This window comes from Bubalus bubalis, chromosome 4 (assembly GCF_019923935.1).
Source record: "Bubalus bubalis isolate 160015118507 breed Murrah chromosome 4, NDDB_SH_1, whole genome shotgun sequence".
Taxonomy (NCBI): domain Eukaryota; kingdom Metazoa; phylum Chordata; class Mammalia; order Artiodactyla; family Bovidae; genus Bubalus; species Bubalus bubalis.
In genome coordinates, this window is record NC_059160.1 from 107,457,863 (window position 1) to 107,484,068 (window position 26,206).

Below are 26,206 nucleotides of genomic sequence, written 5' to 3' on the forward strand. Positions count from 1 at the left end.
AAAGATGGCTCAAAGAGCTTCCTCATTTCTTCCACCAAACAATTTTACAAGGGGAGGTCTGCAACCCAGAGGATGGCCCTCACCAGACAATGCTGGCACCCTGATTTCAGAATCTCAGAACTGTCAGAAACTCATTTCTGTTGTTTCTGAAGCGATTTAGCAGCAGCAGCAGCAGTCTGTGGTATTTTGTTACAGCAACCTGAATGGCCTAAGCCAGTGAGTCAGACCTGATGTCATTTTGGAATCTCAGAAATACGGTGTTAGGAGCATCTTCCATATGGGGAAATGGGGGCACTGAGAGGTTTAGCACTTGCTTACAGTTGTATGGCTAACAAGTGGCCATTTGTACGACAATGAGGTCAGGCTGGGTGACACCAGATTGTTGTTACCACAGTAAATTGGTTTTTAAATGTGTTTTATGAAAAAAGGTTTATAAGACTCAACTATACAATGCATAAGAATCATATATTGGTTATACTTAAATATAATAAGAGTTTTAGTTTTAGTGTTTATATTTTAAGGAGTATTTTATATTATTTCTATAAAAAGTAATTGGAAATGACATTTAAAAGGCCAGTAAGTAGTGGTTTCAAAGTAGTAAATATTATATGTATATAACATTCTTACGTCTTCTCTTTCCTCAAAAGAAAAGTCAGACAGAATCAAGAATGGAATGCTGATAATAAATGTATGAATTTCATCAAGATTTCTCTTATTTTTAAGTCTTTTATGACTTCAGAGTAAAAGGTAAAAAATAACAGATGAACAAAGACTGTCTCATCATTCACTGAAGCTTGGACCTTAAATAAGTTGTCCATGTTTGACAAGATAAATAGAAATAGTCTTCTGTCTCTGAATACCCCACATAACAAAAAAAGGTGAGTGATTCCCAACTTTTAGTGTATTTGACACACATGGTATCACCCACCAATAAAGCATCCGTAGATGTAAAACATCTGTATTTGCCCCTGACACTGACGTAGAGAGGACGACAGTGCACCGCCACAGTCCGGAGTGTTTCGGCTCAAATGCTGCCTCTGCACTGAATAGCACTGAGATCCTAGGCAATCTGCCTCATAGCTTGATGACCTCACCTTCCTCACTGCAACTGGAGACAGGTAACCTCACCACTTAGCTTTTTTATGGGTATTAAACAAGACACCACATGTGCATTTCTTAGGATATAAAAGCACTTAGTAAATGTTTGTACTATGATTATATTTGATGAATTCATCAAGGAAATACAGTATTTAAGAGAAATCAGACAAGATGCCTTTCTCTACTTTTTATTCCTTTATCACATAATTTTTAATGTCTTAAACTTTACATATTGAGTTCTGTTAAATAATTTTTGGTTCTTATAATAATTTTCCTATCTTTTCTACAGACTGAGCAATAGATTAAGATGCTTATTCTTTCACATTTTGCTAAGGTATTAATTACTTCAAAAACTAATATGTTTATTAAAGAAAACAAAATAAAAAAATATTAAGCCTGCCCTCCCAAATTAACTGCAGAAGTCCAAAAAGCTAAAATTCTTGACAGTTTTCCTCATTTTACTTTACTTTCTTAAATGATACAGTTATTTTGTATAATTTATGATTCTTTATGTACCATAATGTATAATAGATATAGTTGCCTCTGTTATTATTATTCTTTATAAATTTAACCTAGGATTTATAATATTTCCTCAAAAGGGAATAACCGTAGTTTATTTAATTATTTTCCTTTTTGGGGCATTTAGATACTTTTAAAATTTTTCTCCTCTAATAGCAATGCTGTGCTCCAATTACTTTGTGGATAACCTTAAACATAGAAAAAATTTAGTATTTTCCTAAGATATATTACCAAGAGAAGAATTACTGAGAATACCTGCTAGAGCAACTGAAAGGAATTCCTTGTTACTTGAATTTGATTTCTAATGAAATGGTATGTTTACCTATCTTTTAAAACTTGTTATATTTCTTCTTTTGAGAATTATTTGTTATTCTTACTATACCCCTTAGTCTTAGTTCTGTTTCATTCATAGTTCTATAGAGTTTCTCACATCTTAAGTAGCCCTATCTTTTACCTTTTGCTTCTAAGTAAACTATGTCCTACCATGTAACTGTCCTTTAACTGTCTTCTTTTTTTGAAACACATAAATCATGTAATTTTTCCTTTATTTTTGGTTTGTAAGCTTAGCTAATTCCTTCCTTATTTCTTCATATTTTACTCCTGGGAAAGTTTTAATTCTAAAAGTCTCTGGAGAGTATCTCACATAAAATGCACACCGGTATGAGGATTAAATTATATTAAATTACTAAACATATTGCTAGAAAAGTGAATTTAAAAATAAAAAATCTTAGGCAAGAAGTAAATTGCTTGGAACAACATTTAGAAAAATCCTGTTCTAATTACACACCTGTGAACTGCCTGTACTGTCCATGAGCAATGAAGGCACACAAAACATTGATATTTTAGCAAAATGTTTTAGTCTGAAGCACTGAACATAATTGGAATCTCCATGTAATTTTTGCAAAGGTTAAAAACGTATATTCATTTTTAATCAAGAAAATACCATTATTTAGTTCCTTATTTAATTTTTAAAATTACTCATAATTTCTGAAGTGATTAAAAATGAAATGCTACAACAGAACCAATTTCAGTTCACTGTCATATTCTATTTTAATTATGAATAATAAAAGCAATCACACGCTTCTCACCAATTCAACCCATTAAATAGTTTTCAGGCTTCTTTAAGTGTTCACTGATGAAAAATCAAACCCGATGTTTTAATTATTTCTACCTTTAACTATTTAAAAAGTGTCTACTTTTTAAAATGAAATTTAATATATATAAATTATTCTGAAGAAAATAGTCTATGATGGTAACAGTAGAATGTTCTGGACTTAAAAGTTGAAAGAGCTGGATTTTCAAGTTCTTCTCCTACCATGGACATATGTTGAAAATTTCTGATCTGAGAGTCACTTGAAAATTCTGAACTTCTACTGTCTTAGCCAAATGTAATTGCAATCCATTCCTACCTCACAGAGGTTAAATAATGACCAAACAATTCAGGGTCAGAAAACACTGGGTAAGATCAGAAAATGTTAGACAAATGTAATAAGTTCTCAGGATTCTAAACCTGTTGATAGTAATGATTAAACAACAACAACAACAACATAATTATAGCCTTAAAAAAACTTCACACTTCTCTGTAGGCCCAAGATGAAAAATGATCAGCTCTCATAATTTGGATGTATGGCAGTTTGGATGTATATTCCATGTTTCCTTAGCATCTAACTATGGTTCTAGTTCTATCCTTGAACTATTTCCAGACACATGCTATGCCCTCTGCCTCAAGCATTTTGCTCTGGTTTAATGTTCTTCATTGCATCCTCTCTCTTCTACACTTTTGTCTAGAGAACTGCTACTTATCATTTACATGCATCAGGCATAGCTCTCTTGCACCCCAGCCACCCAGGTCAAGTCCCCCTAGTTGACAGCGTGTCTCCTTTTAAAAACTAATTGTAATTATAATTAAATCATTATTTTTATCACTTGTGCCTCCCTTTCCAGTTTTCAGTCTACAGTGGAGCCTGTCTTATTCCTCGTTGTACCTTTATGACACTGGGGAGAATCCTGCTGCCCCTCCCAACCCCCACCCAAGCACAAGGATCTCTCCATCTTCCTTGCCTCTTGTTTGTAGAAAAGTTCAAGTTTCTTAAGTCTCCTGAGTCACAAAAGAGCAAGCTCAAGTAGTTAATGATCAGGACAATACAGTCATAGAATCTTTCAGTTTCTGATACACATTTTTGAGTTGTTTTACAGATATTATAACTAATTGCCCACTGAATTCTCCAGGCAAGAATACTGGAATGGGTAGCCATTCCCTTCTGCAAGGGATCTTCCCAACTCAAGGATTGAACCTGGGTCTCTCCTACACTCCTCGCAGATTTTTACTGTCTGAGCCATAAGAAAAGCCCGAACTATAACTACTACCAGAGGGGAAAGCTAACTGAATGATGACCAGACTGCAGCCATGGCATAAGCTGCTCTATCTTGAGCAGAACTAGCCTCAAGAGAAAGGAATTAACACTATTGTTCATAATAACTGATAACTCTATGGGTGTCAAAATAATTGTAGCTTGCTCTGCTCATATACGTAAGCAGGCAACTAAGACTGTCAGCAAAGACATGCTACAGAGACATGTCAACATCTACTACTCTGAGAATACAGTGCCCTTATGTCAGCATGAAATTTCAGAAGACAGACTTTTACCCCTAATCTCATAGAGACAGAATAGTGTCTGACAAATGGGGATTTGTAAGACTCTTTTGCCCCTTTCCTATTTGTCTATTTCTTTTCTGCTTAAACCTTATAGAAATGAGATCACTAGAAGATTTAACCTAATTCCTGACTTATGCTCTACTGAATGCCCACAACACATTGCCTAACCTGTTGATTCTTTCCCTAGATTAAAAGAAGAATGAATGATTAAATAGTTAAAGAATGACTAGCTTTCTATGCCTAGCAGCCCCTTTAGCAATTCTGTAGGCAGAAAACACAGGCAAGAGAACATCTGAAGAGACCATAAGGAGTCAGCTAGCCTGCACGCAATGGAAAAAGATGCAGAGCTTGACCTCTTGCCTTGATGATTCTCAGAGATCCTTTCCCCCTTTTGCCTTTAAAACCTATCACTGCTAAGCAGAATCTTCTGAGCTGCTTTCAGGACATAAGTCTGCCTTCTCCCAGATAGTCAGCCTTCTGATTAAAGCAGCTTTCCCTTTCTACCAGTACATGCCTCTGGAGTATTGGTTTTTGAGTAGCAAGCAGTCAGACCTGAGTCTGGGAACACTTATGGTGCCTGATATATATTGAGCTGGAGGAAGAAGATCAGGATGGGTCACTTCCCCAGTGGTCCCATGGCTAAGACTCTCTGGTCCCAACACAGGGGCCCTGGGGTTCAATCCCTGGTCAGGAAACTAGATCCCTCATGCCACAACTAAGAGTTCATACGCAGCAACTAACGATCCCACATGCTGCAATGAAGATCAAAGGTCCTGCATGCCACAACTAAGGCCCAACACAGCCAAATAGGTAAATAAAATAAAATTTTTAAATCTTAAAAAGGACTCATATAGCTGAATCCTTGGAAATGAACATCACCGAGTGAAAGGATCAATAATAAAGAAAAGGAGGCTAAAGTCTTTGCTGTTAGAAACATCTGGTTAAGAGATAGATAGGAAAAGAACCACCACCCAAGATCTACATAAAAAAGTACTTCTCATTAGAATTTGTCACAATCTGCTCCCTTTTAATTTTTTTATGCTCTGGTGCGTAATATCTAATGACTTGACATCTGACCCAGATTTATGCATAGTAGGTACCTTATAACACACATACTGATTTTAGTTTTTCAGTTTACATCAAATTTACTAGTATGTATTATAAAATATTCTTTCTGACAAAATGGTTTTCCAGTAATCCCTTAAGACACAAAGCAAGACCAAGAAACAAGGAGGGACTTGTCTTGACTTTCATTCTTTCGGCAGAAGCTTCCTGTTGGAGCCAAAAGAAAATTTATGGAGAATCCCTTCGCTAACAGGAACAGAAGAGACATCCAGGCACCAAATGCTCACTTATTAATAAATTAAATTCTATAAAGACCAGATATGATTTATTTTATGTGGACATGGAAGTTCACTGTAAGTTTGATGAGATATGAATATATTATACTAGTACCAATGGCATAGTTTGAAACCTGTTTCTTTTATATTCCTTAAAATTTCTGATGAAACCAGTGAGAAATTAAGTATATATTAGTAACAATGTGAAATATGAGTTGGAAAACACTTTGGAAGCCCGTATCAATACTTTCACTTTACAGATGAATCTTAATCCCAGAGACTATACGTACCACATAGGCTACATTTTAACTAATTTATTAAACCAGTTTTATAAATCTTCTTAGCTTTCTTTCCTGAAAGTCAACATGAAGAAAAAATGGCAATCTCTAATGTAATCCCTTCACCCAAGGCATAAAACTAGTGGGTTCAAAACACAAATAACATTACAATAACACTTTTAAATACTGCCTTCTAATTGCCATTGCAGTCACTATAAATTCCTATAATATCCTCTGTCTAGTCCCCACTGGATGGCATACTCCAAAGTCACCTGTACCATTAATAAGCTAAAAAAAAAAAAAAACAAACAAAACCCACAATCAGCAGGTAGGGCAAATTTCCAATAGAACAAAACTCACCCACTCTGGCATGTTCATTACCATTTGCAAAAGCATTAAAAAAAAGACTCAAAACAACATTTAACATTTCATTTACATTATGCAAATATTCATTTAACATTAATATTTCATTTAAACTTTTATTTTTAAGCTGAAGTGTCATTATTCATTCAATCCATGGGCATAATAAATACCCTTAAGAATATTCACAACCAGTAAGTGGGAAAAAAGTGATATAAAAACCATAGCATGTATCTTCTTGGACAAAGAGTAATACAAAATTTAACATAACAAATTTTCAGTCAAGTTTGGAACCTGTGTCCAAGTCTAAAATTGACTGAGCTCAGCATTTATTGTGATTACTGTGATATGGTAATATGCTGGATATTGACGGTGCAAAAATGAAAAATAGGTCCTTCCTGTTAGTTACCTCAGAATTTTCTAAGGAAGGTAAATGTATAATTTCATTATAAATATTTACGTCCCCACAACCACTCTCTAGCCTAAGCCACCATCCTTCTCGCCTGTGAGATTGCAATCGAGTTCTCTTTGTGCTACTCTGATCTTCTCTAATCCTGTCTTACCACATGGTTCCTTCCATTGCTCTTAAAATAAGAAGTGAACTCCTTAGCTTGGTTACAAAAGCTTCCTGGGCTTGGGGGCTCTAGCTCTGCCTCCTCTCCAGTCTCATCTCCTCCCACCTTTCCATCAGGTTTAATAAGCTCTGGTCATAGTAGCCTCTTTCTTTGCTGTGAACACAAGCTTGTTCTTGCCTGTGACCTTTAAACTTTGTTTCTTTGTCTGAAATGCTCCTTTCTGGCTCTTCAAAGAGTTGCAAGATTTAAAATATCAGCTTGGATTTCAAATATCACCTCCTCAAAGATGTTTCACCTGACTATTTGGTTTCAAGAATTCTTGTACTCGACTTCCTATCACATCACCTTCTGAAAAGGACATCATCCTGTTTATTACCTACATAGCACAACGTCCATTCTGAAAACAGAACAGTGCTTTGCATCTTATACAAATTAAAATTAATAAAAACTCCTCCAAGAATTTTAAGTTGTGATTTATATGAATTTGACACTCTAAAACTGCACAGAAGGGCTGACAAATCCAAAATACCCATCCACCTACCCAGCCACCTTGTGTCTGTCTACAATAGATGCTTTGGGTCTATCTAACAGTGTCTATTTACAATGTTGTGAAAAGAAATGGAATATGTATTATAGGAGAAAAGCAATGACAGTTATCAAGGGACCCAAAATTTAGTTACTTACAACTAACTTGGGCAAAAACTTCATCTCTCTAGGTTTCAATCTACTGATTGGTACATCAGAGGTTACATTAGATAAATTTAAAAGAACTTTTCAGTTCTAAATTTTACTCATTTGAAGCAGACTTCTTCTAAATAAAAATGTTAATATTCCCTTAAATGTATATTTTAAAATAACTTGAACACAGTGAGATAGGAATATCAGGCAGTCAGTTATGGGCTTCCTGTCTGTCTGTAGTTCTTTTGCCTTAACTACTCTTTTTTGGTGCCTCATTTTTTTTACTCCTTTCCATTTCCTATCCCAGAGTGGGGAAAAATACTGAAACTATCCATAAAAGCATATTTAATTATGCAGTCATCCCTCCCTTAGAAAACAAATGTACTTCTAATAATGGCTATATGCCAAAAAATTTTAAATAACCGAAGAGTACTAAGAAGAATTAGTTTTACACATTCATTTATAGAACATTTATCACTATTTTTCTAATAACATACACAATAAAGAATCTATTTCATTTTCTGTTAAAACTAAACCCAAAAATTTCTCTTGCAAGTAATACTCCCTATTACCACCCCAGGAAAAAAAAAATTCAGGAGAATATTGAAACATAAAAAATAAATTAAAAGATTAGTAGTGGGTAAAGACAGAAAAGTCGGAATAAGGGAGCTAACTCTTAAAATTAATTAATAGTTTTTTTTTTTTCCTAGTGGCATTTCAAATGAAGCAATGATGAAGTTTAAAGGAATTGGTTGTGAAAAATCTAAAGTACATAATAAAATTATGGGAAAGAAGCTTAGACGATGCAGTAAGTAGAATTAGTTTGAGGTACAGAAAATGCAAGCAGAAAGATAGGATTTAAAAAAAAAATCTATTTAATAAAATGACAAGAGGTCCTTCAGCACTCCAAGAAAATAATCAGGGAATTACTTTAGCTCAGTAGGGGTACCCAAAATAGTATGCATGTGAAAACCCTAATTTAAAACACTTCATATAAGAAAACCTGAAAAAATAAACCAAATTCTGCAGTAAACTTAAATTAGTTGACTACTATCTTAACATGGCAATAAAACTGCATTGTGAAAGAAAGTCAGGGGTGGTGATGCAGTTAGTTGCATGAAATTACATGCTGTGCTATGCTGAAAAGATAAAATATCATCACAACCCTACATTTATAAACATATACACACAATATAAATAAACAAATGAACTGATGGTTAATTAAGTGTATCCTCCATTTCAAAATTTTCATTTTCCACACTCAGTGAAAAATGGGCTATCAGTGATAGCCCATCACTGATTCATTTTTACTAGCTGGAAAATGGGAGAAGGAATTTAATATTATACAAATATATTAGTTTTATTTCCTCAAGATATTTCATTCCTATTCATCTTTAAGTTTACTACCTGATAATAACTTAACACATCAAAGTCAATAGTGGTCAAAAAATTCTGTTTCCAAGGGATCAGCAAAAGTAAATGCTTTTCAGCTCCTTGAAAGCTATTGCAAATGCAAATAAGGTAGAAATCAGTGCATCTTACCAGCTGCACACACGGCCTCACGGAACACATGACTCACTACTAACTACAGTGCGGAGTGTAACAGATTTGTTATGTAAGTCCATTCTGGACCGGTTAAGGTAAACTGAGGGTAAACCCAGTGAAAGACACATCCTTTATAGTCCAGTTTTTATCCTTGACCCCAATCTCAGGCCTTTAGAGGCTGGGGTACTTCCAAATCTTCCAAGATTTTCTGGCCAAAATGTAAGCCTCTAAAACTTCAAAATATTACATTCAGTGATCAATATATTATCATTTAGAATGAAAAGAGAACTAATATTAATATTTTAATTATATACCATGCATCAGGCAAGGAGTGAGATGATTTGCTGATGAGATCTCATTTAAACTCCAAACTGAACTGGGAGGTGGGGGTGGGGAGGGACTGAAAATACCTTTCACCACTGAAGTCCTATGAAAATAACTAAAACATAAGGCATAGCCCTTGTTATCATGACTGCTTTGAACAAGAAGGCAAGAATACAGCTCAAGGCTGTATCTGCAATGGCGAAGGCCATGTCCTCTCAAAGTGTTCTTTATCAGTGCAACCTGAATCTCATATCAGCATTCATTGTAACTGTGGGGGACATGAAAAAACTATCAACCACTCACCATAATGCATGTAACAGTTTCCTTTGGTGGGGTCCAGCTCAATAGCCTTCAAGAAGAACTTTTCAGCCTCACTCTTACGACCCTTGAAAAACAGAGAAAATGGATGATTCAGCAGCACATCGAGAGGGATTCTTCACCTTCTGAGCCCAAATGAGGTAGACTAATGTCTACCTGGTATGCATCATCAAAAAGCAGTGCTTTGTTTTTATCTAAATGGGATGATCGAGCAGAATGTGTTGAGAGAGAAGACTGAAGTCAGAATCCTGGAAAACATCAAGATTAGAAGAAGAGACATCTGTATGTCTTCTCTGGAGAAATGTCTATTTAGTTTAAAAAACAAAAAATTAAAAAAAAAAAAGAAGAAGAAGAAGAAGAAAAAGAGACAGAGTGAGTCCATCAAAGATGTCACAGAGAAGAACCAGGAAAGCAGGAGAAAAAAGGGAAAAAATGGTTTCATGGAAACCAAAAGGATGAGCGAGTTTTCAGGAATGGTGGGAAATGTGTTTTCATTTTCTATTTTATTTTCTCCCTTCAATTTATGTTGTTGACATTCATTCATTTATTCTTCCTTGTAAAGAATGATGATCATTTTAGCTTTTGAGATGATTTTGACCTAATGTTTACTTTATATAGGAAGAAACTAAGTCACAATTTGTTGAACCTCAAGCAAATACTGCTTATCCTTGCTGCTGTCACTCAGGACTACAACATACGTAAATCAGGATTTAGTCTAAAGCTAGATCTTCTCCCCAGCTACAGTTTTGAGTAAACATTAGCATCAATATCAGAAGAAAATAAGCAAAAAGTAGGAGCAAAGGCTTATATGTAATAAACTGATTTTTCATGAATTAATAGCATAATCCAGGCAGATTCTAAAACTAGACATTCTTTGCTGTGTTGTAGCTTCTGAACCAAAACTGCCTACAGAGTAACAAAAAGGGGGTGACTCAAGGTAAGAGAAAAGTCCAAAGATGACCCTTCCTAAAAAAGCCCTGTCCTGTATGGCAAGGGTAAAATGAAGATCTATGTTAACTGGGTGGAAGCAAGTCATGGGTGGTGCCTGGAAGCTGTGGGTCTAAAGAAAAGAGAAACAATCTTATCTGATGGTTCCTTCTAATTCATACACTGTACCACATTAGCTTCATGTGATGTTTTTCTTTCCCCTTCACATACGTATTTTTTAAACCACTGTTAAGGAGGTAATTATTCCAAAGATAGAGGTATATGATTAACCTAATATTCTACATTTTATGCAACTTTGACTCATGTCTCCAAAAGACCTCTCCTTTTTGTGTATTCATTTTGCTTAAAGAGCTCATTCTATTGCTCTTTTACTAACCCAATATTCCAGCAGCTAGTGATAACTATAGGATCAGACCACTGACTTTCTCTTTCACTTTACTAACGCTACTCATGTCAATAACTCCTCTTTAATTTATAAGAAACACTTTGCCAAATATCCAATAATTAAACATTAAAAATTCTCCTGCGAGATTTCTCACAGTGTTTTAACTTCAAAGGAAAGCACAAGCAAAATACTTGCTATACATATTACCCTTTGTTGAAGTTAGTAAGAATTAGCAAGAATCTTATCAAGATAGGATCCCCTAAGTGATTAAATAATTCTGATGAATTAGGCAGTCTATGATATGAGTTAAGAGCACAGATTTCAGGAGGCAGAGCAGCTCTCACACTTTTGTAGCTAAATGACCCTTGGAGAATAATTTCATCCATTAGCTATAACTTTCTCTATTACAAAAAAACAAGGCAGGTGGAGCACAGAAGATTTTTTAGGGCAATGAAACTATTCTGTATAGTACTGTAATGACAGATAACATGTCATTCTACATTTGTCAAAAACATATAGAATGCACAGCACAAAGAGTGAACCCTAATGTAAACTATGGCCTTTAAGGAATAATGACACCACCCTTATGGCAGAAAGTAAAGAGGAACTAAAAAGCCTCTTGATGAAAGTGAAAGTGGAGAGTGAAAAAGTTGGCTTAAAGCTCAACATTCAGAAAACGAAGATCACGGCAACCCGTCCCATCACTTCATGGGAAATAGATGGGGAAACAGTGGAAACAGTTTCAGACTTTATTTTTCTGGGCTCCAAAATCTCTGCAGATGGTGACTGCAGCCATGAAATTAAAAGACACTTACTCCTTGGAAGGAAAGTTATGACCAACCTAGATAGCATATTCAAAAGCAGAGACATTACTTTGCCAACAAAGGTTCGTCTAGTCAAGGCTATGGTTTTTCCTGTGGTCATGTATGGATGTGAGAGTTGGACTGTGAAGAAGGCTGAGCGCCGAAGAATTGATGCTTTTGAACTGTGGTGTTGAAGAAGACTCTTGAGAGTCCCTTGGACTGCAAGGAGATCCAAATCCAACCAGTCCATTCTGAAGGAGATCAGCCCTGGGTGTACTTTGGAAGGAATGATGCTAAAGCTGAAACTCCAGTACTTTGGCCACCTCATGCGAAGAGTTGACTCGTTGGAAAAGACTCTGATGCTGGGAGGGATTGGGGGCAGGAGGAGAAGGGGACGACAGAGGATGAGATGGCTGGATGGCATCACTGACTCGATGGACGTGAGTCTGAGTGAACTCCGGGAGTTGGTGATGGACAGGGAGGCCTGGCGTGCTGCGATTCATGGGGTCGCAAAGAGTCGGACACGACTGAGCGACTGATCTGATCTGATCTGATCTGATTGGCTCATCAGTTGTAACATGTACAAGACAAGTTCAAGTTAACACAACCAGAGAAGTGTAGGAGGATGAGACTATATACCAATTCTATATCTTCTGCTCAATTTTTTTTGTAAACCTAAAACTGCTCTAAAACGAGCATTTATTATTTTTTAATATGATGATAATAAAATCTATTTCATGTAATTACAGAATTATCTGAAAGGATACACATGAATAGTTGTTACAGCAGATAGGCATATTCTATGCTTATAATAAATGTTAACTTATTTTATTTGTAGAGTGTTGTTATTGCTCAGTTGCTAAGTTGTGTCCAATTCTGTGACCCCAGGGATAGGCTTCTCTGTCCTCCACTATCTCTTGGAGTTTGCTCAAATTCATATTCATTGAGTTGGTGATACCATCCAATCATCCCATCCTCTGTTGCCCTCTTCTCCTGCCCTCAAACTTTTCCAGCATCAGGGTCTTTTCCATTGAGTTGGCTCTTTGCATCAGATGATCAAAGTACTGGAACTTGAGCTTTAGCATTGGTCCTTCCATTGAATATTCAGATTTGATTTCCTTTAGGATTGACTGGTTTGATCTCTTTGCTGTCCAAGAGATTCTCAAGAGTCTTCTCCAACACCACAGTTTAAAAGCATTCATTCTCAGTGCTCAGCCTTCTTTAGTGTGCAACGCTCATGTGAATTCACTCATGACTACTGGAAAAACCATAGCTTTGAATATATGGACCTTCATCTGCACAGTGATGATGCTGCTTTTTACTATGCTGTCTGGGTTTGTCATAGCTTTTCTTCCAAGGATCAAGCGTCTTTTAATTTCATGGCTGCATTCACCATCTGCAGCAATTTTGGAGTCCAAGAAAATAAAATGTCACTGCTTCCACTTTTTCCCCCTTCATTTGCTATGAAGTGATGGGATGGGTGCCATGATCTCAGTTTTCTGAATATTTAGTTTTAAGCCAGCTTTTTCATTCTCCTCTTTCATTCTCATCAAGAGGCTCTTTAGTTCCTCTTCACTTTCTGCCATTAGAGTGGCATCATGTGCATATCTGAACCCATTGATATTACTCCCAGCAACCTTGATTCCAGCTCCTGATTCATCCAGCCTGGTATTTCACATGATGTACTCTGCATATATATACGTACATAGTATGCAATAAAATACAGAGTTCTGAATGACAAAGACTGTATCTTGCTTTATTCAGAGCCTCAAAACACTTGGTCAGTCTTTAAATCATCACTGGAAAATAAGATACGAAGAACTTGCACAAGATAATCAAGATACAAAATGAAAACTATCATTGGTAAAGAGTGCGGACAAATGTTTTATACAAAAATATAAAGGCGTGTGTGGACTTCCTTCCACTTAAGTTTGAAGGACAGAAGAGAAGAGAGTGGCTCACTCATCACTGTAACAGTAGGCAGTGTAGTAGAACCCTCATGTGCACGCTCCACGGCAAAGCAGCAGAGGCGGGGGTTTAGTCGCTCAGTCATGACCGACTCTGCGACCCCATGGACTGTAGCCCACCAGGCTCCTCTGTCCATGGGGTTTTCCAGGCAAGAGTACTGGAGTGGGGTGCCGTTTCCTTCTCCAGAGGATCTTCCAGAGCCAGGGATTGAACCCAGGTCTCCTGCATTGCAGGAAGATTCTTGACTGACTGAGCTAAAGCAGCAGTATATAGCTTTAAAAAATAAATCAAAATTCAAAGGCCAGTCATCTCAGGTTACTCAAATGAACCCGGTGATTCAAAGACAGTGAGCCCTACCACCTCCTAGATGCAAAACAAATATATCGAAGGCCAGAACATTCTTTTTTGTGGGAAGTAGCAAACCACCAAGGTAAAAACCCATCTTTCTACTTTGATCACTATTTAGTCAAGTGCCAAATTATATGGAAAATAAAAGTCTCAGGAGAGCATATAAAATATAAGATTCAGTCAGACGCATAAGCCAACCAAACACGCACATCACTGGATCATAGGAAGGGTAGTAGGGAGGTAACCCTAAGTTTAATCAAGTTTACTCTTTTCACTATTACTGTTTTAGAGGGACTTCGGTTAAAAAAGTAGAGAAGAAGAAAAAATCATGTCTCAGCAGGTTTTTTCTTGGCATCGTTTAGATTATGTCAGCATTTCTACAAGCAAGCATTATGGAGTAGCCTCTGGTTATACAAAACCCCTCATATCAACCATCCTTACTCATTGCGTGTATTGTTTGGGGTGTTTGGACACTTGTGGTGTTTGAGAAAACCAAGAAAAAGGGACTGTGGTCAGTGTGACAAATAAGGGAAATGTGAGTGGACTGGCTCGGTTTCCACTGCCAGGTCTATGACTTATTGGCATATTCATTTGTTTTTTTAAGTTAAAATTTTATTGAATTCCTTGTGCTATACTAAGTAGTAAGTATATAACCACTCAACTGAACCACACAGAGTGTCCCCTGCAAGTCCGAGTTGCAGGAAGCACATAGAAAACAAGTAACCTAATAAGCAAGGGAGTCAGCCGCAGAGAACTGAGGGCTAACAATGAGTTTCTCTGATTCTCATTGAGGGATCCGGCCTGGAGCCGAACAAGCCTCTGTTTGAATCTTGCTGCCTCAGTTTATTTAGCTGTGTGACTCTGAGTATCTTTTGTAACATCTCTGAACCCCTTTTTCCTCACTTGGAAAAATGAACATAATACCAATTTTGAGGGGTTGCTAAAAATCGTTAAGTCAAGCGGAAATTACCGGTTTCAGCAATTTTATATAATCGTCTGAGATTTTCATTTTCCTTATAATTCGGCACTTGAGTAAACAGTCATCAAAGGAGAAAGATGGGTTTTTACTTGGCAGCATAGAAAGCTCTGACATTCTTTGATTTTTATCCTATCTCCTCAAAAAAAAAAAAAAAAAAATCATTCTTTCCACCTTGAAGGCCACTATCTGGTTCCTAATTACCAAAATTCAAAAATACTTTGTAGAACTTAATGTCATGGTAGAAACTAAACTTCACAATTTTCCTATAAAATGTCTCCCATTCCTATCACTTTCCCCTTCCTCCAATAAAAGACTCTTCCAGCTCACATCTTCAATGTTACTATAGATTTCAGATTTCCTGACTTATAAAGTTTGCAGCACTTTACTGAGTATGAAAAACACAGACTCAAGATTAGTATCATTTAAATTCATGAAAAAAAGCATCCTCAATCAGAACTAGGCTTGGTCAGGTCCTCTTCTGATTGGCAGCAGTAAAACATCCACATTAATGTAAATATTCAGTAAAGTTTAGGTAGCCTGTTTTACAGCATATGATTAGTTCGCAGCACATTTATTTTGTTTTCTAATTAAACTGGATGCTACGTTCCCTTCTCAGAAACAGGTGCCCACCTGAGCAGGTATACAAGGTAAACAGTACCTCTTTTGACAGCTGATCAATGCTTTTTCCAACTACAAAATAAAGGAATATAAAAATAGATACTTACATAGTAATATTTACACATACACAGTTCCTCCCAAACCTGGAGCTCCTGCTTAAGGAAGCACTCAGGAATATTAAACATGAGAGAATTATATACTATCAGTGGCTTCAGCTTGAACTGTCTCATTTTTAAAAGTTAACCATACACCAATTTTTAACTTATTTTTAGTAGCAAATCACTCATTATATCTACCACCCTACACACAAGTGTGTTTGGATGCCACAGCTTAGAACCGCTATTTTACTGAATGACCTGAAAATATCAAGAGTCTACATTCTTGCATATATATATTTGTAACGTAAGTAGCATACTAATCTTGTCCTCTAAACTAGATTACTCCCTTAAGACTTTACTTTTTCTTCTATAGCCATCCAAATATTCTATAAATATAATTACCAGTCAACAAATGAACAGGCCACCACTATTTTCTTGTACATAACTTAATAGCATATAGTAACTCTTTAGTTATTCACGTGGTCACATTTTCAGTAAACTACAGAGCTATGAATAAAGCAGTAATTTCTCCACTTTACATATGAAAACTGTCACATGAGCCAAGGTCTATGCTGTGCTGTGCTTAGTCGCTCAGTCGTGTCTGACTCTTTGCGACCCCATGGACTGTACCCTGCCAGGCACCACTGTCCATGGGGATTCTCCAGGCAGGAATACTGGAGTGGGTTGCTGTGCCCTCCTCTAGGGCATCTTTCCAACTCAGGGATTGAACCCAAGCCTCCTGATAAACCATAAAAAGTGGTCCTCAGACTAGCCTGATTCTCATCCAAATATTTATATCCCAATAAGGGATTACTTGTGTCTTCAGCATTGGTAGGAACACCAGTTGTGGGCATGGGTGTTCAGTCATATCCAATTTTTTTGCAATCCCGTGGACTATACAGCCTTCCAGGCTCCTCTGTCCATGGGACTCCAGGCAAGAATAAGTGGGTTGCATTTCTTTCTCCAAGGACCTTCCTGACCCAGGGATCAAACCCCTGTCTTCTGCATCTCCTGCACTGGCAGGCAGAATCTTTACCACTGAGTCAACTAGGCAACCCAATAACAGAGGTTGGAATAATACAAAAAATAAACCAGAGGATTTTCCTTAGGTCACCCTACTCCTATTTAGATGCTGCTTTAAGTTTACTGTAGAAGAGTCTCTTTCTGCAATTGTGATCCAGCAGTCACTTTCATACATTTAGCATTTATTTTGGGGGAATGTCTGATAATGGTAACTGTTGGTCATTCATTCAAATGTGTATCTACATGGATAAGAAATAAGAAAGGGAAGCAGCCAATAAAATGGATCTAAAACCTTATATGGACTTCCCCGGTAGTAAGGAATCCACCTGCACTGCAGAAGACCTGGGTTCTCCCCTGGAGAAGGGAATGGCAACCCACTCCAGTATTCTTGCCTGAAGAATTCCATAGACAGGGGAATCTTTGTCTAGTGGGCTATAGTCCATGGGGTCACAAAGAGTTGGACACGACTGAGCACGTAAAAGCATATATGCAACTTAGTGTGTGCATGCTCAGTCCCAAGCTCCTCTGTCCATGCAATTTTCCAGGCAAGAACACTGGAGTGGGTTGCCATTTCCCAGTCCAGGGGATCTTACCCACCCAAGGATTGAACCCACGTCTCTTGCGTCTCCTTCATTGTCAGGTGGATTCTTTACCACTGTGCCACCTGGGAAGCCCAAAAGCTTATATATAGTTTAGTAAATGTGTTCTTTACACCTGCATTATAGTTTGAGTGCAAAAAGAAAAGCAATAAAACAGCCTTGAAAAAATAATTTGTGAAGGTCCTCATTTACAAACAGAAGAAGCATTGCTTGATAGTACATCTTAACATTAGTATTTATATATGAAGTGTCTTCAGGATATAAAACATTTTCTCCTCATAAGAAATAGATCATTAAAAAAAATCTAACAATTGAATTAAATCTTACTAATGAAGATGATTTACATCAAACCATTTAGTTCTAAAGTCCCTCTCTAAGTCATTATGCATAATCAGCCAGAGATAACCCTAATTAAAGGCAAAGTGAAGGGGTAAGGGCAATGATAACCTTCAGAATGAAATGCTTTATTATTATACTACTACAATATTTACCATCAGATCATCAGGGACCCAAAATCTGATGATGACATTCATTTTTTTAGGGGCAGAATACTATTTCTTCTAGAAAGTTTTAAAAATAGTAGAATAATGCTACAAACAAACAAAAAAAAAAAAACAAAATGAAGGTAGCTAAACAGGTTAATGATAATAGTTTGTGTTTCTCACTGAATTATCCCTCAAGTTTCACCTTCTATAATTCTCAGGTCTTTTGTGATCTCTTTTCCTAAACGTCCCAAAGCAGAAGCCACTTCACAGACACTTGGAACATGTCATTAAGCCTAAACATATGTCAAATTAAGGGCAGCCAGTGGTGACAGGGGTAGCATCCAGAATAAGTGTTGAGACCTCAGCAGGGAGGTATGGCTCTGGGGCATGCCTGGGCAAGGCTGGTGCCTAGAAACACAACTCCCAGACCTGAACAAAGCTTCCCTGAAACCCATCCCCGGTCCCACTGCAGGGCCATCATACTTCAGGCTGAGGAATTAGCTCACACCCGGTTGACTCGGGCAGCTTCCTTCCTAGCTTTCTTTCTTTTTTTTTTTCTTTTTTTAAATTTAAATTTATTTATTTTAATTGGAGCTAATTACTTTACAATATCGTATTGGTTTTGCCATACATCAACATGAATCCGCCAAGGGTGTACACATGCTCCCCATCCTGAACCCCCCCTCCCACTTCCCTCCTCGTACCATCCCTTTGGGTCATCCCAGTGCACCAGCCCCAAGCATCCTGTATCCTGCATCGAACCTGGACTGGCGATTCGTTTCTTATATGATATTATACATGTTTCAATGCTATTCTCCCAAATCATCCCACCCTCTCCCTCTCCCACAGAGTCCAAAAGACTGTTCTATACATCTGTGTCTCTTTTGCTGTCTTGCATACAGGGTTATCGTTACCACCTTTCTAAATTCCATATATATATGTATCCAAATCCTGAAAGATGATGCTGTGAAAGTGCTGCACTCAATATGCCAGCAAATTTGGAAAACACAGCAGTGGCCACAGGACTGGAAAAGCTCAGTTTTCATTCCAATCCCAAAGAAAGGCAATGCCAAAGAATGCTCAAACTACCACACAATTGCACTCATCTCACATGCTAGTAAAGTAATGCTCACAATTCTCCAAGCCAGGCTTCAGCAATATGTGAACCATGAAATTCCTGATGTTCAAGCTGGTTTTAGAAAAGGCAGATGAACCAGAGATCAAATTGCCAACATCCGCTGGATCATAGAAAAAGCAAGAGAGTTCCAGAAAAACATCTATTTCTGCTTTATTGACTATGCCAAAGCCTTTGACTGTGTGGATCACAATAAACTGTGGAAAATTCTGAAAGAGATGGGAATACCAGACCACCTGATCTGACTCTTAAGAAATCTGTATGCAGGTCAGGAAGAAACAGTTAGAACTGGACATGGAACAACAGACTGGTTCCAAATAGGAAAAGGAGTACGTCAAGGCTGTATATTGTCACCCTGTTTATTTAACTTATATGCAGAATACATCATGAGAAACGCTGGACTGGAAGAAACACAAACTGGAATCAAGATTGCCGGGAGAAATATCAATAACCTCAGATATGCAGATGACACCACCCTTATGGCAGAAAGTGAAGAGGAACTCAAAAGTCTCTTGATGAAAGTGAAAGAGGAGAGTGAAAAAGTTGGCTTAAAGCTCAACATTCAGAAAACGAAGATCATGAAATCCGGTCCCATCACTTCATGGGACATAGATGGGGAAATAGTGGAGACAGCGTCAGACTTTATTTTTCTGGGCTCCAAAATCACTACAGATGGTGACTGCAGCCATGAAATTAAAAGACTCTTACTCCTTGGAAGGAAAGTTATGACCAATCTAGATAGCATATTCAAAAGCAGAGACATTACTTTGCCAACAAAGGTCCGTCTAGTCAAGGCTATGGTTTTTCCTGTGGTCATATATGGATGTGAGAGTTGGACTGTGAAGAAGGCTGAACACCGAAGAATTGATGCTTTTGAACTGTGGTGTTGGAGAAGACTCTTGAGAGTCCCTTGGACTGCAAGGAGATCCAACCAGTCCATTCTGAAAGAGATCAGCCCTGGGATTTCTTTGGAAGGACTGATGCTAAAGCTGAAACTCCAGTACTTTGGCCACCTCATGCGAAGAGTTGACTCATTGGAAAAGACTCTGATGCTGGGAGGGATTGGGGGCAAGAGGAGAAGGGGACGACAGAGGCTGAGATGGCTGGATGGCATCACTGACTCGATGGACGTGAGTCTCAGTGAACTCCAGGAGTTGGTGATGGACAGGGAGGCCTGGCGTGCGGCGATTCATGGGGTCGCAAAGAGTCGGACACGACTGAGCGACTGATCTGATCTGATGTATACTGTATTGGTGTTTTTCTTTCTGGCTTACTTCACTCTGTATAGTAGGCTTCAGTTTCATCCACCTTATTAGAACTGATTCAAATGCACAATGGAGTATTACTCAGCCATTAAAAAGAATGCATTTAATCACTTCCTAGCTTTCTGAATACCAATAAGCCTTCAGATTTAGGTGTATCTTTGGACGGGAGGAGGCCGCAAAACTCGTTGAAATGAAATGGCAGACAAAGTGGGATAAAAGACTGCAGCAGACTGAATTTCATTCGAAGAAGTTATAGTGCATCAGCCATATGCAGCTGGTATTCTGGCTTCAATGTCAAATGTGTTACCTGAGCAACAGGCACAAATCAGCAGCTTGTTAATAACAAAATATAAGGGTTGATATCCCTAAAAAAGATGTGTTACATTTACTCAATATTCAATTTACCTAAAAGGTAAATTAATACATTGAGATATTAATCATCTATTAGCAACATTGCTCCCAAATTACAGAACTCAGTATTCCTGATGGCTCATTAGAAACTGCACTCAGCTAGCACATAGCTAAAGTATAGAAAAAGACAGTACGATATTCCTGGAAGTAATTTGTTATGCCTCAAAACTTTTAAGTCACAGATACACTTGGCTAAACAATTTTATCTCTTGTTATTTGTACTAAGGAAATACCTGTAAATTCCAAGAGGCAGCTATGTATTTTCATTACAGCATTGTTTATACAAATTCAGTGTCTACCAGCATAGACTTGGTTAACCACATGCCATTTCAAGGAAATATGTATCTATTAAAATGATTTTGTAGAAAGTATTTAAACCACCAGATATTTCATGGTCCATCGCTAAATGAAATAAGCAGGTTGTAAGATGCTGCTTATGTTCTAAATAACTATTGTTTTAATGCAAGAGGAGGCTAGCACTACCTCTATCAATACTGGCTCATTTTACTGCTGGATTTCAAAGGTGAATGAGAGGGTTGTTTCTCTGGGATCTTAAGACTGATGCAGAGGGAGGTACACACCTAAAGTAAACTATTAAAAAAATACTGCTGTGTTAGTGTCAAACTAAGTGTCCTGAGAACACAGAACAACTTCATCCACTGGAAAGGGAATTCGTCAGAGATGTGGCATTTCACTACACAGAAATGAATTAAGCTCCTGCTATGTACCATGCTGTGTTACAGTCCTGGTAATCAAGATGAAGTTCCTGCCCTCCTGCAGTTCACACTCTAGTGGTGGAATGGTAGTTCACACAGGAGCAGTCACAGTGTCGGTCTAAAGCAGTTTGGTAAAAAAAAAAATAACAGGCTAATGTGAGAGAGCAACACACACTGAGGGTGGGATGGAGTTTGAGAAAGTTGTCAAGAAGTCTCTGCTGACGCTGGAAAAGCAACCTAAGTAAAGGAAGTGAGTGAACCATGCAAAGACATGGCATGTTTGGAACATTAGAGCCTAACAAGAAAACCAATATGGCGGCAGGGGAGTAAACTCCACAAAGAATCACAGGAAATGAGTGTGAGACACTGGAGTGATCAGGTTGCGTAGGGCAAAGTAGTCACTGTAAGGAGTCTGGAGTTAACTTTTTGTTTTGGTAGTAAAAGTCACAGTTTCAATATTAGATGTCACATGTTGCTTTGACTCGTATCATTTCCTTGGTGTTAACCAGCAAAGCCACCGAACAGCCTCTGGGAACTACACAGAATATGGAACACTTCATGAATGTATGTCACCCTTGTGTGAGGGCCATGATAATCCTCTCTGCATCATCTCAATTTTAGTGTATGTGCTGCTGAAGCAAGCCCTGGAATTTCTCTTAACTAGAACAGAACACCATGGAGGATTTTAGATAGAAGCACAACATGATCCACATATTTTTACAAAAAAAACTGAGATCTTGACCGGAAAACTGACTGCATCAGGCATAGAAAAAAGGGGGACCACTTAGAAGGTTGTTAATACTCCATGGCAAAGACTAGGGTAAAAGCAGTGGAGCCAGTGAGATGTGGTTAGATGTGGAGTATCTTGTAGATGTATGACTGATAAGACTGGATATAGGTATAACATGAAAACAGGAGTCAAAGATGACTCCATAGCTTTGGCTTGTGGCACCTAGGTGAATGCAGGTATCATTTATACACATGAAAAAGATTTCTTGAGAGCAAGTGTTGGTAGGAAGGTGCATGTGTCATGGAGCAACCAATTCCCATTTTTGAGATGCTACAGCAGGAGAGTATGGAGGACTAATTCAGAAAGCCTGACCAGAGAGGAAGTCACAGATCAAGCCTTGGCAAAAACACCAGCTATCTGGTAGCTTCCCTGAGAAGAAGTTAAAAGAAAACTTGCAAGAATGCCAAGAGGAAAGCAAAACAGAAAAAAGGGAAAAAACAAAACAAAACAAAACAAGCCTTCTATTTAAAGCATGGTTTCAGTAAAAGAGAAGAAAAATATATTAAATTACTGTTTTAAATAAGTAGCTTGACTTTCACAAATATTTTAAATATTTTATTAGTAAAAAAATATACGTTGCTTTCTATACAGCTTTGACATTTATGAGTAAAAAAAAGTTAAGATTTTAACATATTAATACAAATAGCCAATTTCTAAAATATTACATAATGAAAGATGTTTAGCTTTATTCAGATATCCTGTTATATAAGAAATTTTTACTTCCTTTCTACCTCTGTTCACTTGCATATTTTCCCTTCAAGCTTAAAGAGGTCATCCACACATACTACAATAACATTTCAGTACGAGATAATTAATTTGATAGAATACAACCACATCTTAAGCTCTATCTGGGCAAATTGCTTAGGCTGTTACATTGCATTGCTACCCTAAACTCAGTTAAGTTAAAACTCTTCTCCATCTATAATATAAATTTATGAGAATATTTTATTATTAAAATGTCTGAGGATGCTGTGGTGAAGTAGAAATTTTCTTTAAACACATTATAATTAAATTGCAGATATATATATCCTAAAATTTTACTTCAGAATTATGAAATCATTTTTAAATATCAAAATCAGCTATCTTTAGACTTCAGACTAGTACACAGAATTTCTCTTTGACTCATAAATTAAATAGAAAAATGTGTTTGTAGTTAAAACAATGAACTTTCAGCAATCCATTAGGTTTATTCATTGATTTCCTTAATCCAACTACTATTTACTGGGAGTCAGACATGCCTGAAGCAACTTAGCAGCAGTAGCAGAAGCAGTGTTAAGCACTGGGATGAGAATGGTGAATTAGGAACAACCTTTGCCTTCAAGCCTTTAAGCCACTTAAAATTGGCTTCCCTGGTGGCTCAGACGTAAAGCGTCTGCCTGCAATGCCACAGACCCGGGTTCAATTCCTGGTTCGGGAAGATCTCCTGGAGAAGGAAATGGCAATCCACTCCATCACTCTTGCCTGGAAAATCCCATGGAGGGAGGAGCCTGATAGGCCACAGTCCATGGGGTCACAAAGGTTGGACACGACTGAGCAACTTCACCGTCTTTTGCCTTCACGAAGAGTCCAAAACTGTAGGTGTAATGCATACAACGTAATATTCTAAGTGGATTTCATTTAGAATTAGTTGAAGTACTTGGGAAAGTCTTCCAAAGGAAGTCCTGCTTGCTCTAAAAAATCTGAGAGCTGTGTGATTAACTAGTTGAAGGGAGACAAATTATACATGAAGTAGAGACACAACAAAGGTAAAATCTCTATGGCAAAAACAGTGCATGAATCCAGGGTGAGGGAGCCAGAGAGAAGGAATAGAGGTGGGCTATTGGAAAAGGTTGAAGGTAGAGCCCACCTTCAGATGGATTACATGAAGGAATTTGTCCTTATCTGTTTTGTCAGTATCACTCTGAGGGTTGTGTGGGTAACAGTTGTAATGGGAACAGAAGGGATGCAGGCAGATTAATCCAGGCTTTTAAAAGAGAGTGATGGACTGATAATGGAGAGGAAGATAAGTGGACTGACAGGAGAGATACTTAGGTAATACAGACAGGATTACAAGATGGATAGGAGAGGGAGAGGGTGTGAGATGGAGGTCACAAAGATGACCTCAAGGTTTCTGATCCTGAAACTGAGATAAAGTAAGTAAATAATGGAAAAAGACCAGGTTAAGGGAGGAAAATCACAAGCTCAGTTCTGAGAATTATACAGTACCTTTGAGACATCTGAGCTGTCAAAGATGTGGTTTGTTAGTCAGGCTGAATCAAGAGAACCGAAGTAAGGTAAAACAGTATTTCAAGAAGACACGAGTAGTCAATTATGTCAATTTCTGAAAAACTCCCAGTGGGTTTAGTGACACAGAGATCAGACACTAGTAAGTTCAGTGAGGTGTATTTTTACAAAATAATAGGTCTTGAAGCCAGAAGAAGTGGGGGTAAGTCTGGGGAGAGGGTTGAGGAAACTGATGCCCTCAGTCAATATGTCTGGCTCTGAAGGAGAAGGGACGTGATCATGTCAGTAGAAGAGAATGAGACATATTGAGTGTTTGGAAAAAGAACACAGAAAATCAAAACATAAATTGGAACTGGAAATAAAGATTAATGTGTAGATTTACTTTTTCATAGTTGAATTGAAAATTAAAAGAGAAAACCTCGAAATTCTAGAATTCTTAGTTAACTTTCCAATTATAACCAAGGCCAAAATAAACCAGCCTGGAATTCTTTAAACTGAGTCTTTTCCTTCTGGGTCCCCTAAGAGAACACTTGATTCCTGCTTTTGTTGTGACCCTTACCAGACCCTTACCATATGCACTCTTATTCCCACTTGTAATCTCTTCTAATCATAAACCACTGTAGGAGATTGATTTAGTCAACACTTAGCCAAAGGCTGGGGCTTCCCTGGTGGCTCAGACAGCAAAAGCTTCTGCCTACAATGCGGGAGAGCCGGGTTCAATCCCTGGGTTGGAAAGATCCCCGGGAGAAGGAAATGGCAACCCACTCCAGTATTCTTGCCTGGAAAATCTCATGGATAGAGGAGCCTGGCCGGCTCCAGTCCATGGGGTCGCAAAGAGTTGGACACAACTGAGCGACTTCAGTTTTAGCCAAGGGGCCAGATGCTGTGTGTGTGAAGTCTCTTCAGTCATGTCCGACTCTTTGTGACCCGATGGACTATGGCCCTCTAGGCTCCTCTGTCCATGGGCTTCTCCAGGCAAAAATACTGGAGTGGGTTGCCATGCCCTCCTCCAGGGGATCTTCCTGACCCAGGAATCGAACCTAAAACTCTTATAACTCCTGCCTGGACAGGTAGGTTCTTTACTACTAACACCACCTGGAAAGCTGCAGATGCATGGTAGGTAGTCATAAACGCATGAAAACTCTAAATATATTGGAAAAGAAAATACTGAAAACACACTTCCTACTCTCATTGGGAAGTCCTGTTGCCTCCATGAAAGAGTGTGTAGGCTTCAGTGGGTAAATCTGACAACATCATGAGGCTCGAGTGATACCCAGAATGTCATTCCTGTCACTTTTGTCAATACCTCCTCTATACAAGGGGGAAAAAAAAGAAACCACAGTTTCAATTAGCCTTCCGTGGTCCAAAGATGGCACCACAAGTTCACAGAAAGTAGACATTAATAGGACACTTTAGATGGACAAAGCGGCCCATGCGACCTCTGTTTAGATGGACAAAGCGGCCCATGCGACCTCTGTTTAGATGGACAAAGTGGCCCATGCGACCTCTGTTTCAGGAATCAGTGTCATTGGAAAGCCCCCAGATTTAGCTACTGCAACAACTTCAACCATCCGGCTGCACTGTTTGTGCAAATGGGTGCTTCTTGTTTGTCATGAGAAATTGCTGGACTGCTCCATCCCAAACTGTTTAGCTATGATGTGGAAAGCTGCTACGCTGATTGGTCCCCAAGAGGCAGCCTTGGCTCACAGAGCTCAGAACTG

At 38.0% G+C, this 26,206-nt stretch overlaps 1 protein-coding gene and 1 pseudogene across 4 annotated transcripts in view; both read right to left on the reverse strand.

The window, feature by feature from the left end:
- TMTC2 (transmembrane O-mannosyltransferase targeting cadherins 2) overlaps positions 1-26,206 on the reverse strand; it is a 417,736-nt gene that overhangs the window by 81,717 nt on the left and 309,813 nt on the right. For all 4 annotated transcript variants that reach the window (XM_025284384.2, XM_006054570.3, XM_044941876.1 and 1 more), the window contains one exon: positions 9,677-9,758. In XM_025284384.2, the coding sequence (XP_025140169.1) occupies positions 9,677-9,758 (82 nt within the window). The remainder of the gene's footprint in view (positions 1-9,676; positions 9,759-26,206) is intronic.
- Positions 22,013-22,113, reverse strand: LOC112584786 (annotated as a pseudogene).